We start from the raw sequence: 26,924 nt of genomic DNA, 5'->3' as shown, positions 1-26,924 counted from the left end.
TTTGATATTAAGCAAGTATAGAATCATTAAAGTGTCAGATAGTTTTTTCTTCTTCTATATAGCAGTTTAGTTACCTAAAGTTAATCTAAAGCAAACACACATACACAAAAAACAAAACTTTGAAAGAAAAAAAGAAAAAAAAGAAGTTATTTTGGCAACGGTTTTGAAACAGTGCGTGTGCACTTCTGGTCACCAGTTGTAGTAATGCCGCATACTGTACACTTCCTGTCAGCAAGAAAATAATTACATAAACCCCAAAAGAGGAAAAAAAAAAAAGCTTAAAAAAAAAAAAAGAACACAAACAACACAGGAAAGCAAACAAGGGGTATAAAACAGATGTAGATTTGATGAGGATGATAGTCGGACAATCCAACTTTTTTTTTTTTTTTTTTTTTAAATCAGCACATGTCCACAGCACTTCCCCTCCAGTTTGTGATCCTGTGTGACCATTTTGTCTATAGTCCCGCACTGCAAGGTCATAGCAAGGATATCTGTTGATCTTCAAAAGCTATGCGTTTAGATAAGTACCATATGTGGCTAATGTGAATACTTGGAAATAATTGCTCCTGAATGCGATACTTGAAGTGAGGGGAGTCTTCTTGGCATTTTCAGAGCTGGAAGCAAAATCCTCTTTACGTCCAACACGTGTTTGGAGAACCATGAGAGGCGTGTGGAAATTTGGTTAGTAATGTGCGGGGCGCAAACGACTGTCATACTTTCCACATTCCCCAAAATAGTGCAGGGCTATCATATACAGAGCCCTGCCTGCAAAGCTGTGAGGCGCCGTTCAATGCACTCTTTACCTGCAGACACAAAGCAAAGGGAAAGAGAAAAAAAAAGCACAAGTCATGATAAAGCAGCCTATCATACTTGACTTTATTACCACAGGACCGATGAAACACTTTGAATTTATCTGCACAGATTCCCACCAATGAGAGTATTAGCTCAAGGAACATTCCTGAATTAAATGGTGGTTCTTAGCTGCTGATGCTGAGTGGAGGCATTTTCTGTTACTGTGATACGGTGATACTTACATTTGCTAACACTGATGATGTCATCCTGTCCAGTGAGCAGCAGAGACAGGCCCTCCATCAGTAAGAGAGCTTTGTGGTAGCGCAGGACTGATGCTTCCCCCTGGTGGAACATCTCATCCAGTGCAGCAGCCTGAACCTGAGAGGACAGAGTGCTCAGGTCAAAGGTTTGATCTTGTTTTGAGTAAAATATTATATTAAATAATATGTCAAATGCTAACCACACAAAAGGGGGGGGGCTGTTAAGCTTTTAATGTGGCAGAACAGTTAAGAGCTGACCGGAAAGCTGGGAGAGAAAGTAGGGGAAAGACAAGACAAGCCGGATTCAAACCCAGGCCTCTACAATAATATTACGGCATATGGGTTGCCTACTCAACCCTGGTGAGCCAAAAAAGCACCTTGATAAAGATACTTTTAGATCTAAAGATTCTTTGGTCAATTTCCCCCTATGTTCTCCTCTATTTCTCAATTATCCGACTTTTCTTTCGGTTTACCATCTGCACAGTGTGGCTGAACAGCAGGCGTTCTGCTGTGATGGAGGTGATTTGGTCCATTAGGCGATGCTTCCGGGTAAAGAAATGCTCCAGACGGCTGTTGAGTGAGCGGCAGGATGCCACGCTGGACTTGTACAGCTCATTTAGTTTTCTCACAACTGTATATGGAGAGAAATTAAAAACAAAAAACAAACAAACAACTAAATACATGAATCATAATTTTTTTTATTTATATATATATATATATATATATATATATATATATATATATATATATATATATATATATATATATATATATATATATATATATATATATATATATATATATATATATATATATATATATATATATATATATATATATATATATATCCTGCACATGGCAATTTTTTGTTTTTAAGACTGCCACTGAAAAAATGAAAAGGCTCATACCTTGTTTGACAGTAGCAGATGGGTAAAGCTTGCCCTGTTTAACTTGCTCCATTGCTGTGTGTAAGGCATTGGACAAGAGTTCTGCAGTTTTAAGGTAGAGAACCAGCTGTTCTGCATGACTGAGGAGGCAATCACACGTAAAGTACTTTAAGTTAAACTCAATTCTAAAAGGACAAATGACACATTAAACACAATCGATACTTGTAGGATAAAAATCTGAATCACAGGTTTCTGTTTAAGAAATATTCAGCATCAGAAAATTCACTAGAGGCAGTCAAAAACCATCAAACGCAACAACTACATTTACACTTCAGATTAAAGTCTTCCCAAGAAAAAAAAAAACAAAAAACAAAAAAAAACTTGAGAATGCCAAAAATCTCATCCTCTACAAATGAGAGTGCCTCAGGCTTTTTACTTTTGCCATGGTGTCCTGAGCAGCAGGCACTTGGGCAGTTTTCTCTTTTCTATTTGCTCCCAGCACTCTCTGGGCAAAATGCAAATATTCTTCATTTCAAGCTGAAGTACACAACAAAAAAAGTCCCGGTGCATAAAAACACAAAATGACCTACATGATGACTCCTTCACTACAACCCGCTGCTTTTACTTTAGTTTTTGTCCTGCAGCAAAGATGCATTCAAGCATATAAGCTTACAATTACATTAACATTACAGCAACAAAAATAAAAAATAATTAAATGTATTCCAATTTCTTTTTTCCATAGTAAGTCTCTGAGGCACCAATACAATTTAATAAAAATGTCCAAGACCCCAGAGGCTTATCACCAAACGCGGCGTAAAGCCAGGAAATCGCCAAGGTATCAATTCATCCAACAAAGAGGCACAGCCACAGCAGATACGGCCTTACCTCCACTCTCGGCTCAGCGAGCTTATCTGATCTGCTACCAGGCTCTGCTGCTGAAGGAGAGAGAGATGAGAAAAGTCCCCCTGCTCCCCTGTCACTGTAGCACCACGGGCAGCAGCCACCTCCATTAGACACAGAGCAAAATCCAATGTGAACCGCAGCCTTTGCACAGTGTCTGTATGCTCCTGCTGAACTCCGACAGGCACGGAAGAAAGACAGGCAGAGAAAGGGAGGGGAGGGTATAATGACAGAATTTTAAACGGTGGACACCAGAATGAGGTTTTGCATTCAATCTCCATGGGTGAAAAAAGCCCAGGATTTAAAAAGAGACAGGTCATTCAGTGCTTTCCATAAATCCATTTCAGCTTTTACCTTAAATTATTTTTCTACAGTGTCGTGAACTAAAAGGAAAAAAAAAGAAAGAAAAAAACCCCCCAAAAACCTCATTGACAATGTTTTCCATCCTTCCTTATGGCCAACACTCTTTAAAGGGATACTGAGTATTCTTTAGTTCAAGATCACCCTGACTGATGTACACAAGAACAGGAAAAGTCACTGCTACACACAAGCTCTGAACACAGAAGACTCCATCCTCATTACTTTCCAGAGGAATCTGGCATCTCACCTCCATCAGCGTCTCTTCGGGCAGCTCGGGAGCCTCGAAGGTGACGCGACCACCCATGTTGGCAGTGATGGGATCGGGGAAACTGTAACGAGGACTGGAAGAAGCCTCAAAGCCATCCAAACAGGTGCCTGTCGGAGGGTGACGGCTGGTTAAGGAGCCTGCAGGGCTGCCTGAAGTGAATGAGCCTGCAGTCAGGGAAAGAGACGGCAGAAATGTTACACTCAATGCCCGAGGCAATCATTTTTCATCAGTGCAGCTGGCTTTCATGTTTCCTGATTGTTCATAAATACACACACACACACATATATATATATATATATATATATATACATACACATACACATATATACACACACATATATATACATACATATACATATATACATATATATATACATATACACATATATATATATATACATATATACACATATACATACACACATATATATATATATATATATATATATATATATATATATATATATATATATATATATATATATATATATATATATATATATATATATATATATATATATATATATATATATACACACACACACATACTCTTATGCTAACCAGAACATTTAATTTCCACGTTACTTAAAATGAAAAACTCAGCTCTGTACTGCCCGACTGTGAATCATTGTAATACTGCCATCGTGCTGCAGATGCGATTTGGAGATGAATTACTTGTATTCAGCTCTGTCGACATGTTTTCATGCACAATACCTGAGTATTTTCTCTGTCTGGAGGTAAAGGGTGGAGTGCTGCCACTAGGTGGAGATCCTACAGTGAAAACCACCTGTGCTGGGCTGCCAGAGCCTCCCCCGCCACCCGGGGATCCTTGAGAAACAGAAGGAGGGAACAAATTTAACATTTTTCTCCCTATGAATCACTATCAGTTCCAAACCTTTACATGCGTCAGTGGTTAAACTGCAGAACAATGTGTGTTTTTTGGTTCATGCAACAGTCATGTCTACCTGTTATATCTATGGCTTTTTCAGAGGTCAGGTTCTCTGTGCTGCCTCGGTCACCTGCAGGTCCACCGGGTCCAAACGCAGCCATCAGCAGCACGTCGGACAGACCACCGGCACTTTGAGACCTGCTTCAAAGAAACATGACACAGAGACAAGGTGTTTATTCATTTCCTTCATTTTATTAATTAGCCATATCTATCTACATAGTCTGTAATATAATTTTACATCATATTTGGATAATAAAACAGTACACTATATAATAAAAAGTCCAAAGAATAAAGAAAAGGTAGAGAAAGATTTTAACTCAGCAATGTGTGCTTTTCATTGCCTGTTTTAAACTAATTTTACATGACACAAGCTTCTCTGTGTACCCTGGTTCTTTGTGGATTGCATCATCGGGGAACATAAAACAAAGAACAGCAGAAACAAAACACGACCTTCCAAAGCTCTTGGTATCATCATTCCATCTGTGGATGCAATGAGGAGAATGGGTGACCGGTGTGGGTGCTTGGTGTACCAGGTCTCTGAGCTCTGCTGGGGCAGTCCTGCTGCAAGGAGAGCCTATGACCATACCCTGCTGTGTCAGGAAGGTCACCAGGTTTGGAGAACTCGGAGTCTTGGGGAATTCAAATGGTGGGATGGCCTGGGCGAAGAGGAAACATGGCGAAGAAAAAGGTTAGAAAGGTTGGGTTAAACCAGTTGGTGGTTTTGTCTTGTCTTGCGTACATAAAGAAAAAAAAATTTTTTCTCTCTGTTTGACACACAAAACACAGACCTACCCTGGAGGGGGAGCCCAGAATAGTGGGGAGAGGATTACGCTGCATCAGCTCACTCAGTCTGGGAGAAGAGTGTAAGGGGCGGACAGCCATGAGTCCGGCTGAGGGAGTACCCAGAGGGTCCGAGTGCTGCTTTCGGATTTTTTGCCTGCCACCACCAGTGGCACAGTCCAACAGACAGGGGGCACTGTGGAGCCTTGTGCCAAGTCCTGCCCTCTGTGGTTGCTGCTGAGAATTCAGCCTGGGTTCAGTGTGCTGCAGAGCTGCAAAGTGGGACAGAAGGACTGCTAGACAGCAGGTGGCAATGCAACATGAAGTGTCAGACAGGCCTAGAAAACAACAAAGCTAGCAAAGATGGACATGTCCTGTCTAACTCCCCCGACAGCATACATGTCTGGGAAGAGAAGGTTCTGTGCGAGGAGGACTTGAAAGCAGCTGGTGAGAAAAGTATGTGATGGCGGTTTCATTTTCTCAAGCAATAACTTTTAAAACTTCTGACCACACTAACCCAAGAGGAAGAACACCACCACACTGTATTTCACCTCTGTCTGCAGTTCAGTTTTCATGCCAACCACTGGAAATCAATAATAATTTTAGAGGTTAAACTATTCAATAATTTATCATCATTTGCTCTGCTTGGTCTTTTTGTTAGTGGATTTTAATTTAACCTCCAGTTAAAGGTTAGAAAACTCCTCATCGCATGTTCACACAGCCCCAGTTTATGCCTTAAAATGTCTTTGTCTGCTTAGAAGCCCCACATATTCAATTTATAAATACTCAAAAACAAAGAAAAATCTCAGCAAGTCATCGTGCATCAAAAGCTTAAACAACTCAGATAATTTCTGCTATATAAATGACAGAAGTAGATTTATATATACAAGTTATAAATGACAGTATTAAGTACAACTGAGCTTTAAAAAACAAACAAAGAGAGAAATAATCTCACTTTTCAGATTTCCTTAACAGTTTTTGCTCCTCTAGAAATCATTTGCACCAAAACAAACTTTCCCTGATCTGCTTATAACTAATATCTATAATTTATAATATGGTTACAAACAGACAAAAGACCGGCTGGTGTAGTTTTAATACCTTTCAAATATCGTCACTGGAGTTTGGCACCAACCAGTTAGCTCCAAGCTTGCACTCTATCACTCTACAGCTTCCATATTTTTAAGCCAGGTTGATGCAGAAGCAAGTGAAGCATGGCCTTCAAGTTACCTTGAGGAGAGAGCTGCAAAGTTCTGGCACCTCCCAGGGAGAACCTGCGGGTGGTGGTGGTGGTGGTGATGGTGGTGACAGCCCCCTGCCCATATGGTGGTGAAGGTCCAGTCCTAGCACAGCCCAACAAGCTTCCACTGCTGCAGCGGCGCACTGGTGTTGACAGCCTAATGAAGTGAGTCTTATGAGTCACTGCACTTCCATCAAGAAGTTTAAAAGCTAACCTGTAAATTTAGTTTTGCAACAGTGGAGTTTATACATTTATAAATGTGTGTGTGTGTGTTTCTTGATGCAGACCGTGGCGAACCATCCTGTTTGGTAGAATGGAGGTTTTGCTCCATACGCTGGTAATTCTGGACCTGAGTGGGGACTGGAATAGGCAATGACTGACCATGGTTTCCATAGCTACTTCCCGAGAACTCGCTGGGCCTGACAACAGTGAGAATAACCGAGGGTGCCAAGGGAACAGTTAGATAAGAGAGGAGACAGTCCGTGTGCTTTTGTACACACATGCGTAGTTAACACTTTCCAGAGGAAGCAGATGTGACTTATTAATTTGCACAATGTTTACGTACAAACGACACATCGACTAACATCACAAAACAAAAGATTAAGATGACAGTTGTGGAGTAACTGTGTATGTAATAGAGAGATAAACACTAGGACAATTAAGCTTGTTAAACTAATAAAACTGACTTAATTAAAAACCTGACAGTTTATAGTGAAGAAAATTTGGTGCATGAACCTTCGGTGCTTTAGTTGAATCCAAATTACTTTACCAGCTGCTTCTTTCTTGCACCATGTAACTATACAATAGGGGAAATAATTACTTGATATTTTGTTGAATTTGTTCACTTACAAAGAAATACACAGTCTCTAATTTTGAAAGTAGTTTCAGCTATTAGTCTAACTATTCGGATATATCGCAGAAATTACTGTGAAGCCAGACGTGAGGTTGTGCTAAAAACATTGAAACCAAACAAAGGAGGGTAAACAGTTTTTAAAAGAAAAATATAAAGGTAAAATCAAAGGTGGTCAAAAACAGCCGATTCAACCCTAGACTCCAGAGGGTTAGGTGATGGAGTGGCCCAGACCAGACCTCAGTCCTTTAGAAAAATCTGTGGATAGAGCTGAAGCTTCGAGTTGCCAAGCAACCTGGAGGATTTAGAGAATTTCTGTAAAGAGGAGTGGGCCAAAGTTGATGGTTTCAAACCTGCTGACCAACTGCAAGAAACCTCTTGCCGCTGTGCTTGCCAACAAGGGTTTCTCCATCAAGTCAAGTTTTTCTTATTCCATTCAGTGACACACAAATACACTTAAACCTTTTTTTAATAATGTGTTTTTTGAATTTTTGTCCCTCCTTTAAAATTAAACTACAATAAAAATTTGAGACTGTTAATATCATTGTAGGTGAGCAAACTTGCAAATTCATCAGGAGATCACCTAATTAACTCCCCCACATTTACCACCATAAGAAAAAATTTGGCTGTGTGCAGTTACCTGACAGGACTTGGTGATCCACTGTAGGAAGGCGAGTGCGGCGGTGTTTTGGCTTGGTTACACAGACCAGCTGATGCTAAAAGAGAGCTAATTAAAGTGGAGAAGAGAATAAAACCATCACAATGTTATTCATGAACAGTTTAGAGGGCGTACACTTTCACAGCTAATATAAGTGTGATTACTAACATAATTTATCTTCCTCTATAAGCCCGATTCTGTAACAGTGCCAAAGAAGTGCATTTAATTAACATATCAGCCGCTGTGCTGGATATTAATGAATAACTAGCTTTTGCTTCTCACCCGCTGTTCATTAGGCTGTCCTGCAGCACTTTACTCTCACTTGTCAGCTCACCTGCTGAACAAAAACAAAACTGTTATAAACTTGAACAGCCTCATAGCACAGCGCTTCAGCTTGAGAAATGCAATATAAATGTCAGTCTATGGAAAGAAAAAAGGCTACAAGATGAATTCAAGTCTACTGAAGAGCTCCATGTAATGTTTATGCAGGGACTCGATGAAAAAGAAAAGTTTTCTTACTGGTGAAGTGAGCAGGCACTATCACAAAGTCATCTGTGTCACAGGAGGATGAGTTCTTGCTGCTGCCGCCACCTCCAGACGAGTCCTTAAGGAGAAAACCAGTGGCCTCCTGGGTGGGAGAGGCCAGAGCTTTGGCTCGCAACTGCTGAATCTCAGCAAGCGACTGCTACAGAGACAGGGAGACAGAAGGTGGCATATTAAACACAGAGGAGGAACGTATAAATTAGTCATCAGAGAAGGGAAAGGTGAGAAAGTTGTTGCTTCTATGAATGCAAATAAAACTTTACACTCATCAAAAAAAAAGTAAATACAAAAATCTCTGTTTTCCTCCAGAGGTCGCCGCTTTGGGAAATTAGTGCACATAAAAAAAATGATAAATTTAAAAAAGTTTTTGGCTTCTTTGGGGATCTTTTGGTGTTCGTGCTCATCCCCTCTGGGGGAAATGCTGGAGGAAATATAAGAAATAACAAACACAAACCGGTGGTGAGGCGAGGTGAGACGTGGAAGAGCTGCTACAAGAGCTGGCTGATGCAGAGCTGGGCAAACAAGTCATGGTCACAGTAGGAGTTGCTGAAATGAAATTCAACACAGTTGTTAGTTTCTGAAAAAAGAAACTTTGTGTGTTCAGAATTAAAGTCCACAGGACTTCCAGGTGTTATAACACCCGTTCTATCTTTACGTGACTGGCCTGACTATCAGATCTCATCCTGTAAACATTGCTTCAGTCACCTTGTTTTATTTTTAGGGTTATATTTTCTATTGAAGCAAATGGAACATATTTTGTATTTGTATCTATATTAGACCTAACTAAGGAAGTAATGCTGTTTATTCTTACTTACTCTTTTTCACAGATGAGCTAGCCTCCAGGAAAGGATGACAAAAAAAGTCATCTACCAGGGAGAATAAATATAATTAATGAGAGGAAGTTCACAGTTTTCCTCTGCATGCAACAAACTAAGAAACTGTAACAACATCTTTTGCATAAGCAAAGTTTGATCCAAACTTGCACGAGTGAAATATGTCGAGTATGAATGAACGTTAAACATTTTCTGACCAAAGTCCATGCGGTCTTTGTGGTTGCGCTGCAGCAGACCCAGCAGCAGCTGCCTCAGGTGGCTTGAAGTCTCTCTGGGAATGCTGTAAAACAAATACAACAACAATCAGTCTTTGCTTCATGCAAATGATTAAAAGGTCACAACTCTACATACAGCAAAACTCCACCTTCAACTCCTACACTTCAACTCTTTATAGATTTTCTAGATTAAGACATTTCTGAGGCAATTTATGTGTATTAGCAAACAAGAATAAATGAATGATTTATGGCTTTTTTCCAGGTCTTTGATAAGCTGACCTACAATATGGCATCTTAATAAGCCACACCTTTCAGATTGGTTCTGCACTAAACATCCAAACAATACTTATATTCTAAGAAATACCTTTAAAATAAATGCAGAAAACTACGAAATCATTTTTTTTAAAAAACATATCGTCATTTCAACATAATTTCTTACTTGGGGCTGAGATTCTTGTTTTTTTCATAGAACAGCCGGAGATCTTGGGGACTGCTGGCCTGAAGATGGCAAAAAGTCACAGATATATTGGAAAAACATAAGAAAGACTGTAAGAGTATGCATATACACACAGAGTAATTATACGATTACACTATTCTAGTGCATTGCTGTATACATTTTTATTATATCAGGTTTTGTCACTGCACTGCAAACAACACACTCCATTTACTTGAGTAACAACTTTTATGTACACATATCAGAGAACAAGGAAAACACAGCAGGTAATTTAAAAATGCTTTTGGATCAGTTGAGGAACAACACGTAACAGGTTTTGCTATATTACGCTTCATTTTAACACCATTGTCAACGTCCACATTTGGCATCTTTAATCTACATTTAGCCCGATACAGGCTGAGGAAAAACAAAAGGGAGAATTTTATTTTTTTTAATGTGTGATGTTAGAGCAGTTATAAGGAATTCAGTAGAGAAGCAGTGCATGACTGTAGCTGCCAAAGACAAAGAGAATAAAGAAGTCACAATGCTGGAGTTGTTGTTTTGTCCCTGCTGGTGTGCAGTCTGTACTGCTAGTGCAAGAATGCCCACAGATTTGGAGCAAATGACAAAAGCAAAAATATTTTCTAATCTGTGTGCTAGTTATGACATCCTCACAATGAGCTGATATTCCAATGTTTCAGGCACTTTTGATTTGAGGTTTTTATCCATATCCTATCACATCAGGGATGCATGTGCCTGGTTTCAGTCTTAAAGTTCAAAGTTCAACATGTCAGTGGTCCAAAACATGCAGTCCTAAATAACAATCTCCAGCAAAAAGATTATCTGAAGGTCTTGAAATAGATGATAAGCCCCAACATAACAGTTTAGAAAAGCCTAAAACTGGAGCTCTCTTAAAGGCGCAGAGTGGACACACCAAATACTGGATTGACTTCAAGTTCAAGTTTGTTACGGAAGAGGATCTGGGCCACCGGAGGGAAAAAAAAAAAAAAAAAAAAAAAAAAAAGTGGGCACATCTTCTTTTCCAGAACTCTGAGGAAAAAAAAGTCAGAATTCAGCATTCCGACTCTTTTTTTTTTTTTTTTACAGAATTCGTTTCTCAAAATTCTGAGATTAAAGTCAGAATTCTGACTTTTTTCTCAGAATTCTGGAAAGGGGAAAAAAATAAAAAATAAAAATAAACGTGCCTGCCTGCCTCCCCCCCCCTGGCTTGGCCAAGAATCATTCTGGATATTGTAAACTTTTATTTTACCTGAAAAGGAGCTTTTCCAGTCAGGCACTGAAACACTATTGTTCCTATACTCCACAAGTCAGCCTTGGCATCATAGTTTTGGGACATAATTACTTCAGGAGCCTGGTGAGAAAAATTAAAAAGGGGAGGTGAGATCAATTTTAAAACTTTGAGGGACAATTGATTATTAAATTGATATTATATTCATCCCTGTATTGTTTTACAAATCGCATTTAGTTAAAAATGTAACAAATAAATGAATGAATAGGACTGCAACAATCTCAAACAGCTAAAATCACCATATTTGAATCTGCCAACTGAAACATTTATTCACATTTAAACAGTTATTTCCATTTCATCAGTAAAAATTACCCAAATTGTGCTTACCATGTACATAGGGGATCCACAGAGCGTGGCTGCCATCATGTTGTTCTGAAGGTACCTTGCAAAGCCAAAGTCCGCTGTGGACATAAACGTCCAGAAGGGAAGGAACGGCGGGGATACAGAAAAAAAGGGAAAAGAGGAGGATGAGTAAATATTTGGTGCCAGAAAGGAATCCAGGTGTACCTTCATAATATTTACATTGTGGCAAAAAAAAAATCATTTAAATAAGAGAAAAATGGAAAAACAAACTAGCAAAACAAACGAAAGAATATGCAATACTTGAGCGATAATGGGCGAGTCTTGGCGAGCTTATGATTTAGTTAAGCTCATGGAAATTTAGTATCATCACACTGGAGTTTACTTTGAATTATGACGTAATTAAAACACTTCTTAACCACAGAAGATCAATGTAGCACACTGGCTTGTTGATTTTATTTTTTTAGATGCATTGAACAAACATAGCCTAATACTGTATTCCTATACAAGTTTTTGTTATTTAATATAATACAATGAGAGAACACCTCAGCGTCGTACATTTGATTGCTTATGCATTATTTAAATGCTTTGTTGCGGTTTGTCAGGAGACTTATTTTTGTCAGTAAGGCTTTAAAACTGACGTAAATTTCTCCATCTTAGCAGTCAAAGCAAATCACATTTGGCTTTTTGCAGGCCAGTTCTGGCCCTTGGGCCTTATCTTTAACACCTCTGCACTGGGTCATCACACAATGATGACCCAGTGCAGAGGTGTTAATAAAAATCTGGCTAAAGGCAACAGAAACTTTGCCTTTAGTCAGATGAGCTCCTAATACCAGACACCGTTTCAAGATGGGGCCCTGACTCACTTTTGGAGCTAGCCTCGTGTGATCATTTAAGTGTTTCTTTGCTTGTTTGTAGTATTAAGTCATAATTTTGTAATCCGTATATACAGTACATTTTATAAACAAAAACTCTTAAATGTCTAAAATGCACTCAGCCTCTTAAACGAATCAACAAACCGCTTGCGAAAAAACCTTGTGTAGGTACAGCGTGTGCGTGTGTGTGTGTAGTCAGCTTGTTTGAGATTGCGGTGGCTTTGCTATGCATTCAGTCTCTAGAGGGGAAAAAATTAATAGGCTAAGGGACTAGTAGAGCTTCCAAACAGCTGAACACACTCGCTCTCACTCACTTGGGAAAGATACTTCATAATTATTCAATTTAATGCAATTTAGTTTTATTTATATAACATCAAGGCACTTCATATTGTAAGGTAAAGGCCTTACAATATTAGAGCCCCACCCAAACGATCAGACAGCTTCCCATGAGCAAGCATTTGGCGACAGTGGGAAGGAAAAATGTCCTTTTAACGGGAAGAACTCTGGCTCACAGAGGGGCAGGCATATGCCACGACTGGTTGGGGTGATGGGAAAGAGAAAAGAAGGTGAAAATAAAATAAAAAAACAAGGAGACTTTAAATGAATGAAACACCATTTCTTCTTCTTTTTTTAAGTCATTTCCTTTTAAGGCACATTGTGAATTATACCAGCATCTCTGATCTGTTGCCTTGAGCGATGTATACAGTGAAGCTGTAACACTTAACAAAATAATCAACCTCTGTGGGAGAAGACTTTAAACGGCTGGTGTCCACTGCTGTCTCTCCTGACAAGACCATGTTTTTCCCAGAAAGTTTTCCATTTATTTATGAAGCTCACATGCTGGACGCCACTCGGACAGCCAGCAATTAGTGACATACAGCTAAACATGTCACGCTTGGTCCGACTGGGTATGGGATCAGAGAAAACTACAGAGTATGACATTATTTTGGTAAAGTTACACACCTGCTCCATAGCCTTAGCCAGGAATTTCAAATTTACTTCAATGTCGCCTGCTCTGGCACCTGGAATACTTCTGACTGTGTCCACTGGGGTTTCTAGTTTCATGTTTTTAAGAATAGAGTCACCAATAGCCAGACACTTATTGATTACTTTCTGTTGCACCAATATCATCTTCTACCACATCAATCAATTTTAAACTGGATGACACAAGTGCATCTTGTAGTTGTAGAAAGCGTCTTTGCTTTGCGGCATTTTTAAACAGCGTGCACTCTCAGAAGAACAATAGCAACACTGCAGAGGTAAAATGTGAAATTCTATATGTAATCAATTTCTTCAAACAAGTTTAGCCTTCTGAGCTTCGGGTAATCAATTACCTCAGGGAAATCATTATGAGATCCCATTGCAATAAAACTGTCTATAAAAAAAGTTGTAGGAATTTCCATAAGGAGCTTTTGAGATTGAATTATTTTTTTGCTCCTGTAAATTGTTCTGCTGCTTTAAATCCCACAAGTTTTATATTTTAAATGTTTTGCCATCACTTTAAAAAAATGTATTCTTGTTTGGCATATTAATCAACAGATACTACAGAGCTTAAAAAAATCTTAAAGTCTCCTAAAGTGTGTTGAAATGCTTAAAAAAACAAAAACAAACAGTATGTATAATCGCCTTAAAGACTCTCACATAACCAAACCTACCAATCTTGATGCAGGTGTTGTTGGAGTGTGACTTGCATCCTGGTGGGTAAGAAAGCAGGATGTTCTGTGGCTTGAGGTCCCTGTGAATTATTCCTTTGGATTGTAGGACCCTCATGGCTCCTGCAATCTGCTGCAGGAAAACCCGAATAGTGTCCTCACTCAGTGTGCCCTTAGCTGAAGGAAAAGACAAAGCAAATATCAATTAATCACTAACTTTGATGTGAATCCTACAGGTTACGATGCAAGTAGAATTTTCTTAATGAGGACACAACATGATGATATCGGTAAACCTATCACGGACTGAATGAATCTCTCTTAGTTTATAGTTGGAATACAATGATTTTATGCAACAGATCATTTTAATACATTTCCTAAATTATCTGCAGCGTGTGTTTATTCCTGGGTTCTCTAATATCACCCAACTGTCATGTCCTCTTTTGTGTCTCCAGCTCAAAATGATACAGTATTGCGTTATGGACACTTCCTTGTCTACAATTGCTCCATGTCCACGTCCCTTCCAGCAGACTTTTAAAGACATGCTGTATTCGCCTTGAGCTGGAAGCAGTCTAGGTCATTTATTACAATGGGGAGAGGATCCAAACCCATTTTTCAATCATGCTGGCTATTAATAGAATAGGATGGGATTTCTATTTAGAGTCTGGGTGCAAAATTACAGGAAGTTTGACGGATATCACAAATGGATTGATGGTCCTGGCTATTTGAAGCCCAGAGAAGTTTGGTGAGGATACGACGAAGCTGGGAAAATCTGTAGTGCTGAGAAATTCCCAGTTTTCTACCATTCTGACTCAAAAGTGAGCACAAGGTGGCTCTAAGTATATGATCAAACACTGTACTGTGTTTATTAAAAGACAGAAGAACAATGCAGAGAGGTGTCTCTGGTCTGATTATTCTTTAGGCACTTGTTACGGCCCTAGCAGGGCCTCTCTCCTGAAGGTGCCTGTGTGGGCGTGTCCCACTACCTCTTGTGCCTGAGGTGCCACCTTTCCCTTTTGTGCAGCTGACTCTCGTCAGTAATCAAGGAGATTTAAGCCCAGGGAAAGGTGAGCTCTGGGCCAGAGTGCCAGTAGTGGGGTTACAGCTTGTGAGCTGAGTGGTTGTTGTGTTTGCAGCTAGTGAGCTGTGTCTTTGGTGGTTTTCAGCTAGTGAGCTGCTCTTTCTTTTTGGCTTACGTTTTACTTTATTGACCAACGCCTGAGTTTTGTTTGTTTTCTTAAATGGTGATAGCGGCTTGTCCGTCTCTTTTAGTTAGTATAAATTGAATCTTTAATAAAATTCTTTAATTTAACCCTTTTGCCTCCTTGACTCCTTTTTCTGACCTGGTCACTTTTTGTTACCTCCCTCTCCCCGCCTAGACCCCTCAGGGGAACGTAACACACTATTAAAACGTTTGGGTCCAAATCTGTTAGTGACAAGCCAAATCTGCTGCTGCTTTCAGGGCTAAACACGGAAGCCTGAAGTCTCACAAAACAAAGATGTGACCTGAGTGTTGGGAGGTGACAGAAAAATAACTGTCATAACCAGCACCTCCCTTTGAGAAATTCACTCTGACAAATTCTTTAACATAAACGTTTTGTCACAAAGTGCTTTACTGGAGGCTTTTACTAATTTAAGGTTATAATTAAGACTATTGATGATTTGGCCATCATTGCAGAATCCATTTTTTTAGTTCTATGGTTGCTCTGCTGTTCTCTTATTTCTGAAATTTAAGCTCTTTCCTGAACACATGTCTATGCCAAATATCATCATTTACATACATATGAAAATATGCCAAAAGTCCAGTTTTCATCTCGCTTGCTAGGAAACGGATATAATCGTTGTGTTCAGATAAAAGAAGGGCATTCAGGGCCTGCTTTAGATCTAGAAAGACTTGAGCAAAGATTTTATTCCTGATTTAACTGATTTTTTGGATTAAGAAGCATTTTGAGTACATTGAGCATAAGTAGATAAACTGTTGCACTTACAGTGTAAGTAGTCAGCGAGATCGCCGCCGTTGCAGTACTGTGGTTAAAAATAGTGACAGGGCAGGAATGAAGGGGAGGGGGAGAGAGATGAAAAGGAATAGCATTAGAAAACACAGGTAGCACCGAGGACTGAGGTGTAACCACAGTGAAAAAGACTCTGAGATCACACAGCCTCTGAAGCAACTAGAAAGCAGCAGAGATCAGAGGAGTGATTTGCCGAAGAGTGATGTGTTTACAGATTTATACCCTTGTTCCCATTCCCAGCATTAATATGAATGAACCCAGAAAAGGACGGGCTGTGACAGGTGAGGCCGTAAAATGCTGCCTCACAAGTAGTTTAATCTCTCAGACACACAGATCAGCATAAAGAAATCTGCTTTTGACTTGTGGTATAGATCTAGACAGCAATTGTATATTTTTATTTTAATGGCAAAGTACATGACAGAACACATTTGACAGCAGAAGATTAAAATGAGGATAAGAAATCCAAAGTTCTTCTGCCTGGCTGTCAATGTCGTGTACACTCACTAGCCACTTTGTTAGGTACACCTGATCATCTGACCACAGAGAGTGATCCACAAAAAAGTAAATATTCAGCGAGCGGCAGTTCTCCATGTAAAATACCTTCCTGAGGCCACAGGAGAATGACCACTTGGTAAAACCAAGGTTTGCAGAAGACATCTGCAAACCTCTGAATGCATATGTCGAACCTTAAAAAAGGTGGACTACAGAAGCAGAAGACCACAGTAGGTGCCACTCCGGTCAGCTAAGAAACAGGATACTGGGACTTCAAGTAAAGGGGGAGGTCACCAAAATTGGACAACAGATAACTGGAAAAATGTTGCTGGAGCTGATGAGTCTTGATTTCTGCTGCAACAGTCAGATGGTAGGTTCAGAATTTGGTGTAAACAATATGAAAGCATGAATCCACAAAAAAATCAGCAGCATCTGTGTGATGATATCAAGTCGATATAGACCTAACCCTCTTGAATCTATGCCACCGAGATCTGAGCCAGTTCTTAAGTCAAAGAAGTCAGAGATCGAACCTGGTACTAGCAAGGTGTACCTAATAAAAAGTTTAGTGAGTGTATATGTATTTTTACAAAATACATTAACAAAAATAGCAAGCAATTTTTAATCGCTTTGACAAATACTATAAACAAAATTTACATTGATAAAACATAGTCTGGCATGTTCCCTTGAAGAAATTATTTAAAATGCACAAAACAAGAGTATGAGCATCAAAAGCATCAAAAGCAATTTGAGAACTCACAACTCCCTCCATTTATGGACTTTCCCCCTCTAATTCATAATCAGGACAACAGCATCAAATCACAGCAAAAAGAGTAGTGGCTGTTAGCCATTTAACCCCCCCACAGATGCCAGAGGAGACAGCTAATTTTAGCCCTGTTAGAGTTCAGACAATACAGCGCTGAGCAAACAAAGCCAAACATCCCAGCAAGCTTACCTCCATTACCAGGTACACTGAGCTGGCAGTTTCCTAAAGAGAAGGGAGATAAGAAGAGTGGGGGTAAACATACACACGCCAGTGGCAGACAAAGCAGAAGGAACAGATGGTTCCTGTACACACCACTCATGTTAAAGCAAGCTAACGAGGTGACTTAGACTAGAAGTATCAAGCAGCTTAAACAGCTGCAGAAAAGTGAAAATAAGTGGCTAAAATCCAGATACAGATACCGACAAGTCTATAAAAGTTGCACAATGGGAGGAGGATTAAAACACCAGGTCTGTATAGGCAGAACCAACTGATACCCCTGAAACACCCGTTTTCTTTTTTTCTTTGTTTCTTACACAATAAATATGGAGGTGGCGTGGATTAAAAAAAACACACAAAAAAAACCCCCCACTTGAATTGTATGTCTGCCATCAGAAATTAGGAATCCGAGTGGAAATAAATACCAAACAAAACAAAGACAAAAAAAGGCACTGGCTATTGGCCAAATGATTTTATATACCACCCAAAAATTCAATTAGTGCATCCTTAAAAAGCAAAATCAACAATAAAAAAAAATAAAAAAAATACTAACAGAGAAGGTGGACTCTGTCCTCAGCAACATTAACAAAGCAACGGGCGACAAGTGTGAATCAGTAACAAGCGAGTCATATTTTCTCACATCAACACCAAGATAAAAAACAAATAATGGATCATTTAGAAATTATTCCTTACTGAGAACTTAGAACCACAGAAACTCAAACATCTATTGTGCACTTTGGAAACAGTCCAAAACTTATTTTAAAAAAAGGAAAACTTTGTGAAGGGTAGTCAAGCCCATTTTAAAAAACCTCTCTTATCTCATGGCAACAGACGACTGTAGTCTCTCTCTGACCTCGATTCAGTATCTCACTAAAGCCAGCAGTCAGAGGCCAGACTGTTTTATACAGTTCAGCTGAGTCAGGCTTTCTGAATAGTTGTCGTTGGCTTTATTAAAGATGGACGGCCAAACACAAGCAACCAGTGAGTTTAGGGGCGGTGGGGAAACACTAAGCTAGGTAAATAACATTCGATGAAATAGTTAAATAAGAGGTTTGGTGTTGTTGCCGTTTGCCATGGCACTGTAATAGCTTACAATAAAAAAAAAAAATCTGAACTACGTCCTGGGTTATAATGACTCAGTCACACTCGAGTGAAAACTGGACTTTGGGGTTTGGCTCAGCTGATTGCCAACTGATTATATTCCCAAATAAAACCAAGGTTGTCATTTGGCAGTTCAATAAAATTTCTAGATTTCTTTTTCAAATCTGTGAGACTCATGTTGGACTTCGTGTGAACTTCAGCTTCAATTTCAACGAATCGCTTTATTATCAGAAACAGATTGCATGCGATTGCCAACTTGACCCTGTTTGAATGAGTCTGAATTCTTTAGCCAATATTCAGTTGTACGCTGACAGCAGGTGAAAGGGTTTCTTTTTCTATATGTCACTAGATGTACAGCTTGAGAAGATCTTGACAATGGTGTTATTTGTGGCCATGGCTCTGACTGGCTAGTTGACTTTTTCAACTGTCAAACAATGGTTTAATATCAAGACAGATCAGTCGATCTGAGTACAGCAAACAGATTCAAAGGTCTGGACCCAGATGAGTAACACTAACCCTTCAAAATTGAAAGCCTACAATACACAAATATTTGACTTGCAAACCCATCTTCAGTCCCTTTCATTGCTGGTTTCCAGAGCTTGGTTTGGTGTCAGTTTCTTTAGGACCTAATTAGATAGATGGATGGATTGCCAGCTAAGAAGATCAGCACTGTCGTGCCACAACAAACCTGTAATCTTAGAGCCCAGCTCCAACTATCCCCAGCCAGCACGGACGATAAAGAGAGAACAGGGTATTTTTTAAGGTTCTGCATGTCCAGAGAAATGATTGTTGCTAATTATTTCAGTGCTTTAGTGTGTAAGCAGCAAGCAGCTCATATGATAGCATGCAACACTGTTCTTCCATTATGAGCAAGCTGTCAAGCTTAACCGATATGGGCAGAGAATGATAGCTCAAACCTTCAGTCCGCTAATGAAACTTTCAATATGTGCACAGTTTTCATTTTCTCTTCACACAACAGAGAAGGAGGATCTCATCTCAGTTCTTAGAGTCAAGGATTCACATTTCATTTAAAAATAAATAAGCAGATCACAATGAAACAACCTTCAAAACTTCTTTGCAACTTTTTAAAATTACAAACATTTTTAAGAGATTTGTTCCAGACCAGTTTCTTCAAAGACACAGCATCAGCTACCTGCTGTTAGTCTGCAAGAACAACGCAGCCTTTGAAATTAGCAGAATTTGCACATTTGATGTTTTTTTTAAACCAGATGGCAGTTTGTTAATCAAGAACTACAAAGACAGAAGAAACACCTGGTGAGTTCAGATAAGAGTTTGTGTGTGGAAGTAAGGAACATTATATCTAAACTAACTAGCAGGTGCGGCCATCACAGAGACATCACTGAGAGTGTGGACTCTGATTAAAAATGCAACACCTTTTGTTTATTATGGTGAGCCAGGATATCTGCTTCTCTAACCATGAACAACTGGTAAAGAAGCATTAACACAGTAGCCTGTGCCCTGATCAACTTGTTTCTGCCTACACGCACAACTTAAATTGCTACACTTCAAAGAAAGACTTAATAAAAGGAGGCCATCAAGAACAGGCCACGTAGCAGCAGAGAGAATTTAAGCACTAGAAGGGTTGGCCAAGTTCAACGGGCCAAAAAACCAGAGTCGCCAGAGCAGAAACAAACAGTTTTAAAACAAACAAATGTTGGAAAGCCTCATTTAACAAATAGGTAAGCCATAACTGTGCAACTAGCATGAGACACAAGTGGGTCATGTGGAAAAGCCACATCCAGCAGCCCATCTGCTCCGCTTTCAGCTGCTGTCTAACAGGGAAAAATGAGAAACCTTAACATGTGATTTTGACACTTGTGAATGTGATGCTACATACCTGAAAGTCCAGTAAAGCAACAATGTTCTCATGCTTGAGTTCCTACAGAAAAGACAAAATACTTCAGGTCACATATCGTTATCATCATCACATTTCTTTTTACATGCTTGTTCAGGTCAGGGCATTCTTGTAGTCTGTGAGAAGCTTCTGAGTACTCATTTTCACTATAACAAACTCTGCGTTTAGTAAGACAATCGTGCTGAGATAACCACTCCTCATATTTCACTAACACATCTGGCACGTGGCCAGCTGTGAATACCATATTACCACAGGTTCAGATGCCAGGTGACAGATTTAACTACGAAAACATACATCAATCAATCTGATGTTGAACACTAGGCAGGGGGTGTTCTTTTGTCTCTCTCTGAACTTGACTTACCTTCAGTATTTTGATCTCCTTCCCCAGCAGAGTCTGAGATTTGGCTAGGTTCTTCTTGTTGATGCATTTTACTGCCACCTCCCAGTCATGTTTCTGGAGCACAGAAACTCAAGTCATTTGAAGAAAGAAATAAAACACTGCAGAGAATGAGGTGTGCTCGAATGTCAGAAAGTGTCTGCACTTTGTCTCACTGCACTGCCATCTGTCAAATGTATGGTTTGGTAAAAGGAAATGTAAAGTGTCACACTATGGTATATTTGTTTGTTGACTACCATGAAGTGTTGGCCTACAAGGAAATGACTTGCTGAGAGTGTAAACAGCCAGAAGGTCTGATTGCTAAGGGTTTTCTCCTCTTTTTAAGGCAGACTCCCATGCACCATATTTCATATGAATCACTGCAGTGACCTTGGCAGTGGATTTTCTGACCTTGCAGCAAAATTAAAGGCAGTTCACTACCGTATTGTAAAATGCACTGAAAACAGCGGATGAAAATTATTCTGTTCACTTCAATTTTATTTATATAGCACCAAATCACAACAACAGTTGCCTCAAGTCTCTTTATATTGTAAGGTAAAGACCAAACAATAACACAAAGAAAACAGAAAACCCCAATAATCATATGATCCCCTATAAGCAAGAGATTTGGCAACAGTGGGAAGGAAAAACTCCCCTTTAACAGGAAGAAACTTCCTGGTCTAAAAGGACCAGGCTCAGGGAGGGGCAGCCATGTGCTGCATCCGGCTGGGGTGAGGAGAGGAGGACATGCTGTTGAGAGAGCCAAATATTAACACCAGATATTTAAATGCATTATGGGAATCCCAGCAGCCTAGTCATATAGCAGCATAACTTTGTGTTCTTCTGCTATCTGTACCTGAGCTGTGGTAACGCACAAATTTCCCTGCTGTAGGATCAATAAAGTTTTAGCTTATCTTAGGATTCAGGTCCACTTGATCCAGCCCTAACTATACGCTTTATCAAAAAGAAAAGTTTTAAGCCTAGTCTTAAAAGTAGAGCTAGTATCGGTCTCCTGAATCCAAACTGGAAGCTGGTTCCACAAAAGAATGGCCCGAAAACTGAAGGTTCCCATTCTACTTTTAAATATCCTAGGAAAAACAAGCAAGTCCGCAGAGAGCGAAGAGCTCTAACGGGGTGAAATTATCATCTGTCTGCCAATGTAGTAAAGAAGCAACATAGATGCTTCAGGCCCACATGATCCCCTGAGTGGATTACACGTCTCAGGATGGAGCATTTCCATTTCATATCCATCCATTCTGGGTGTAGTACATGTTTGAACATGTCTATTTGGCCTCAGTGTGGAGCTTTCTAAGGAAAACAATACGTGTCTGGTGGCCTATATTTACATTAGCGACGCTGACACACAACATCTGCACCACAAGCCAGCCACAAAAATAAAGGCAGTCACACAATAACCAGGCATGCTTTCATAAAATGTGTCGCAAGTATTTAAATAAAGTATTTCAACGTTTTTTAATACAGCTTTGTTATTTCAAGGAACATCCTGTATGTGAGACTAGGCCTCTTAAGGGCGTACAATGACAACAACTACACCAGATGGCGACCTACATTTAACAGCGCAACAAATCTGCCTTAAAAAAAAAAGACAACGGATTTCTTTATAGCAGCAATAAAACGTATTATAAACTTGCAAAGGGGTAATACTCACCTCTCGGTGTCTACCTTTAAAGACCACAGCAAATGCGCCATGCCCTATCAGGTCCTTCCGACTGAACTCAAATTTCCCCACCGTCTCCATGTCGAGCCAAAGTCTTTACTTTTACACTACTAAGACCTGGACAGATGACCAGGAGACCTCAGGTCACCCTTCTTGTTAGAGAGTCCTTTCTCCTCTGTCAACTGGGGCCAGCTGCAGCGACGTTCAGCCCCTCTTTCTTTTGCCATAGGCTGCCTACCTTTCAAACCGGCCTCTTCTCTCATGTTAACACGGATACGCTTTGAAGTTTTTATTTTTATTTAAATCGTGTTACTTCTGACAAAGCCGTGAAGCAAGCTCCATCTTTGACAGTGCGGCCAACATGAAGTTAGCTAACTTAACGAACGACTTTCCTAGCTGCTGTCTCGGTGGTGCCACCTTAAAAAGCAGCTCGCTGCGTTTTGTTTATATACAGGAGGTCCTGACTTCTGTCGCCTAAGCGTCCGTACAGGCGAAACGAGCCACGGTATTAAACTCAAAAGAAAAAAACAGGTCTAAATAGCAGAGACCATTGCTAACCCCCCTTAATGCACTGCAATTAGCAGCTGACTCGCTGAAGTCACAACATCGCTCGTGCCGTCGAACGCAGTCTAGCTTCTGAAACAAAGCGCATGCGCATTGCGATTAAAGCTGTGGGTTTGACGTCACGGAGCGTCCCTAAAATGAAAGAGTAGATTTGCTTTAACTTTATTAAACAAGATCAGACTGGAAAAAGAAGACGCTTCGTCTCAGTATAAAACAATGCATCAGATAACTATTATGTGCGGATGCGTGCTAATGTGTACGCTGGAAAAATAGGCCGAAGCAGAAAACGAGAGAAAGACAGGTCCACTAAAGCCTTTGTTTACTTAGTTATTTCACACGGAAAAATGGCAATCAAAAATCTTTAAAGAAAAAAAATGTTATGAGGTCTTTTTAAAAAATTTTTTTTTATTAAACCATGGTCTTCATTAGAATCCTGTGCCAAATAGAAATAAATTGAGCATGCGAATATTTGCAAATATCACAAACCCATGTTTTTTCTTCATTAGATCATGATGAAACATGTCCAATGTTTAAAGTGAGAAATTTTATAAGTTTTAAGACCAAAATTAAATCATTTTGAAATATTTTTAAAAATTAAAAAAAAAAAAAAAAACAGGCCGAGGGGACGTATGCAGCATCCGTCTGAATGCTGCACATACTGCATTCATTACAACAGCATGGCTTCGTAATAGAAGGGTACATATTTAGTGCATGAAGCTAAATACTGGACAATGATAACCCAGGACTGTTGAGCAGCTAGAATCCTCCAATACCATGGAAACTGTGTAACATTTACATTTTTCAGATAAAAATAAAAAGTAAATGCCCCCTAAACTTAATAACTGATTGTGCCACCCTTGGCAGCATCACCTGAAATCAAGTGTTTAAAATAACTGATGACGAGGGGCTCACATCGCTGTGGAGAAATTTTGTGTCACTCATCTTTGCAAAATTGTTTGAATTCAACCACATTGGAGGGTTTTTGAACATGAACGGCCTGTTTAAGGTCATGCATCTCAATTTGATTTCAGACCTTTACTTGACCACTCCAAACCCTTCCATTGTTTTTCCTGAGCCATTCAGACGTGGACTTGCTGGTGTTTTTTGTATCATTGTCCTGTTGCATTACCCAAGTCCTCTTGAGCTTCAGGGCAAAAAAATTGAGACAAAGAACTGAGAGAGAGCAGAATTCATGGTTCCATCAATTACAGCAAATTGTCCAGGTCCTGGAGCAGCAACGGAGCTCCAGATCCTCACACTACCACCGCCATGTGTGACTGTTAGTATGATGTTCTGTTTATAAAACACTAACAGGACTCAAACCTTCAAATACTTCAACCTTTATCTTGTAAGACCACAGAATATTTTCCCAAAAATCTTGGGGATCATTGAGATGTTTTTGGCAAATGTGAGATGACACTTCGTCTAAGGTGAAATTTGCAATGACTTCCATGAAAAAGACATTATCTGGATGGAAGCATACACTGTTTTAAAACCTGTATATACCTTTCAGCAGTGATTTTGCCTTCAGGCCAAATAAAAGACCAAAAAATATTGAAATCATAAGAAATAAATGCAAAAAGTACAAAATGAAATATGAGGTTTCTAGAGAATGATCTAGAGGACACAAAGGATGGTGACCAATACTTTAAAGTAATATGAAAAAGGCAGCTTTCACAGGGCTCTATGCAGGCCCATGCTTCAGTAGCTTGTAAAAGCAACTTTAGCTGCAATAACTTGAAGCAACTGTTTACATATGACTTTAATACACTCTCATATTCCCCTGGAGGAATTTTGCCCCACGCATCTTTACAATTTTCCTTTGGTTCATTGAGATTTGTGGGCATTTGCTTATGCACAGCTGTCTTAATGCCAGTACAGAATTTTAATCAGATTGAGGTCTGGACTTTGACTGGGTCACTGCATTACAGCAAGAGTCATTTTGGCTCTTTTCTGTTGTAGATTTGCTGCTGTGCTTTGGCTTTAGCTGTCAGGCTGACAGCCTCACATTTGACTCTAGAATAATTTGGTATATATAAGAGTTCATGGTTGAGTCAGTGATTGCAGGGTGCTCAGACCCTGTGGCTGCAAAACAAGCCCAAATCATCACCCCCTCCTCCACCATGCCCGACAGGTGATATGAAACATTTGTTGGTTTTCTCCAAATATGACGCTGAGCATTGTGACCAAATATCTCCGCTTTGTCCACATCTGTCCAAAAGACATTGTGTTAACAGGATAATAGTTTTCACTTACAGCACAATAAAGGCCCTGTACTGTCCATTACACTTTAACATCTGATTCAAACTGTCATGGGGCAAAGTGTGGGTGAAGCACTGGTGTCATGGATCGCTGTGTGGCAAGCAGGAGGAGGACCCAAATGCAAAACTCACAGACACGGGGATGAACTCGAGAAACACAGCTTTAATGCTGGCACGGCAGAACACAGGAAATACAAAACTAAACTGGGGAAAAGTAAACTAACACTCGCAGGTAGACACAGGAAGATCCACACAACATGAGGGAGAACGCGACGCCGAACAGAGGGAGACGCAGACAGAAATACACAGAGGGTTAACGAGGAAAGTGGGAACACACGGGGAACACACGGGGAACACAGCTGACACAGATAACCATAACGAGACAGGGCGGGGTGAACATAACACTGACGGGAGACAGGCAGAGTCAAACAGGAAGTACAGAGGTTCAAACAGGAGGAGAGAGAGCACGGGGAAAACACAGACATAACGGGCTGGGGAAACATGGAATAAAACACGAGGGCTCACAGTTACACAGGGGCACACAGGAGGTAACCAAATAAGGAACATCTTAACAGAAGAACCTAGGAACCAAGGCATGACTAGGGGATGAAATACAAAACATACAAAAACTGAGAATACCGGGCCCACATGGCCCAGGTCCATGACAACTGGACAGGTTGCCAGTCTTTCATGGGGCTAACACAGAGACACAGAGAATCATTCACACTTGCATTCACAGCTGTGGTCAATTCAGAGCCATCAGCTATCCTCACACACATGTCTTTGGACTCTGGGAGGACCCAGAGAGTACCCACACAGGCACAGGGAGACCATTTAAACATCTAAACAAAAAAAAAACTTCAAAAAAATAAATAATAAAAAAATAATCATAGTTTTTCTTATCTTATTACACATCAACCCTAGGTGTGGATGTGAGGTTGAATAGTTAGTCTCTTTTTCTGTTTGTGATGGACTGGCAACCGGTCAGCACTCTGGGGCCCTGTGCTTCGTACGTCGCTTACTACATCCAAGACCAAATCATCGCGCTAACTCTGAGCTCGCTATTCCGGTTCCCCGAACACACCTGTTGTTGACGATTAGTATAGCTGGATGAAGTAATGTGAGATCACTGGGTGGCCCAACAGGGGCTACGCATCGATAGTAGAAACATTGATCGGCAACCCTTTGATTGGTCGGCGAAAATGTCGAAGGAGCGCGCTCGGTATTTTTCGGCAGCAGAGCAAGAACTCCTGAGTGAGGGATTTCAGGAGTTTCAGAGTTTAATTAAAACGCAAGGGAACACTGCAAAGGCTGCAAAAGCAAGGAGAGAGGGCTGGCAGAAAGTTGCTGACAAATCAAACTCGTAAGTAATTCAATAATAACAATAATAATGGAGTGGATTTATATAGCGCTTTTCAAGGCACCCAAAGCGCTTTACAATGCCACTATTCATTCACTCTCACATTCACACACTGGTGGAGGCAGCT

At 40.0% G+C, this 26,924-nt stretch overlaps 1 protein-coding gene across 2 annotated transcripts; it reads right to left on the bottom strand.

Moving 5' to 3' along the window:
• Positions 1 to 347: 347 nt before the first annotated feature.
• ulk1b (unc-51 like autophagy activating kinase 1) lies at positions 348 to 23,249 on the bottom strand. 2 transcript variants are annotated; one of them, XM_085359738.1, is made up of 27 exons: positions 22,604 to 23,249; positions 20,920 to 21,012; positions 20,541 to 20,582; positions 17,555 to 17,587; positions 16,087 to 16,123; positions 14,105 to 14,278; positions 11,602 to 11,675; positions 11,236 to 11,337; positions 9,972 to 10,030; positions 9,515 to 9,597; positions 9,300 to 9,350; positions 8,939 to 9,030; positions 8,461 to 8,626; positions 8,224 to 8,278; positions 7,924 to 8,010; positions 6,721 to 6,852; positions 6,424 to 6,590; positions 5,209 to 5,468; positions 4,867 to 5,072; positions 4,433 to 4,554; positions 4,182 to 4,295; positions 3,447 to 3,631; positions 2,825 to 3,009; positions 1,961 to 2,079; positions 1,526 to 1,683; positions 1,035 to 1,170; positions 348 to 803 (listed from the first exon to the last, which is right to left on the bottom strand). In XM_085359738.1, exons 1-27 carry the CDS (start codon positions 22,691 to 22,693, stop codon positions 748 to 750), a joined length of 3,078 nt encoding a protein of 1,025 aa, XP_085215864.1. In that variant the 5' UTR covers positions 22,694 to 23,249; the 3' UTR covers positions 348 to 747. The 2 variants fall into 2 exon arrangements, with proteins under 2 accessions (XP_085215864.1, XP_085215865.1); XM_085359739.1 differs by having other exon boundaries at positions 8,224 to 8,275.
• Between the last annotated feature and the right edge of the window lie 3,675 nt (positions 23,250 to 26,924).

The sequence above is a fragment of the Diplotaxodon limnothrissa genome, linkage group LG7 (assembly GCF_057381915.1).
Source record: "Diplotaxodon limnothrissa isolate DT_005_m linkage group LG7, D_limnothrissa_male_GT1.1, whole genome shotgun sequence".
Lineage (NCBI taxonomy): Eukaryota > Metazoa > Chordata > Actinopteri > Cichliformes > Cichlidae > Diplotaxodon > Diplotaxodon limnothrissa.
Note: the sequence above shows the minus strand (reverse complement) of the source record. Positions and strands in the feature narration are given on the sequence as shown.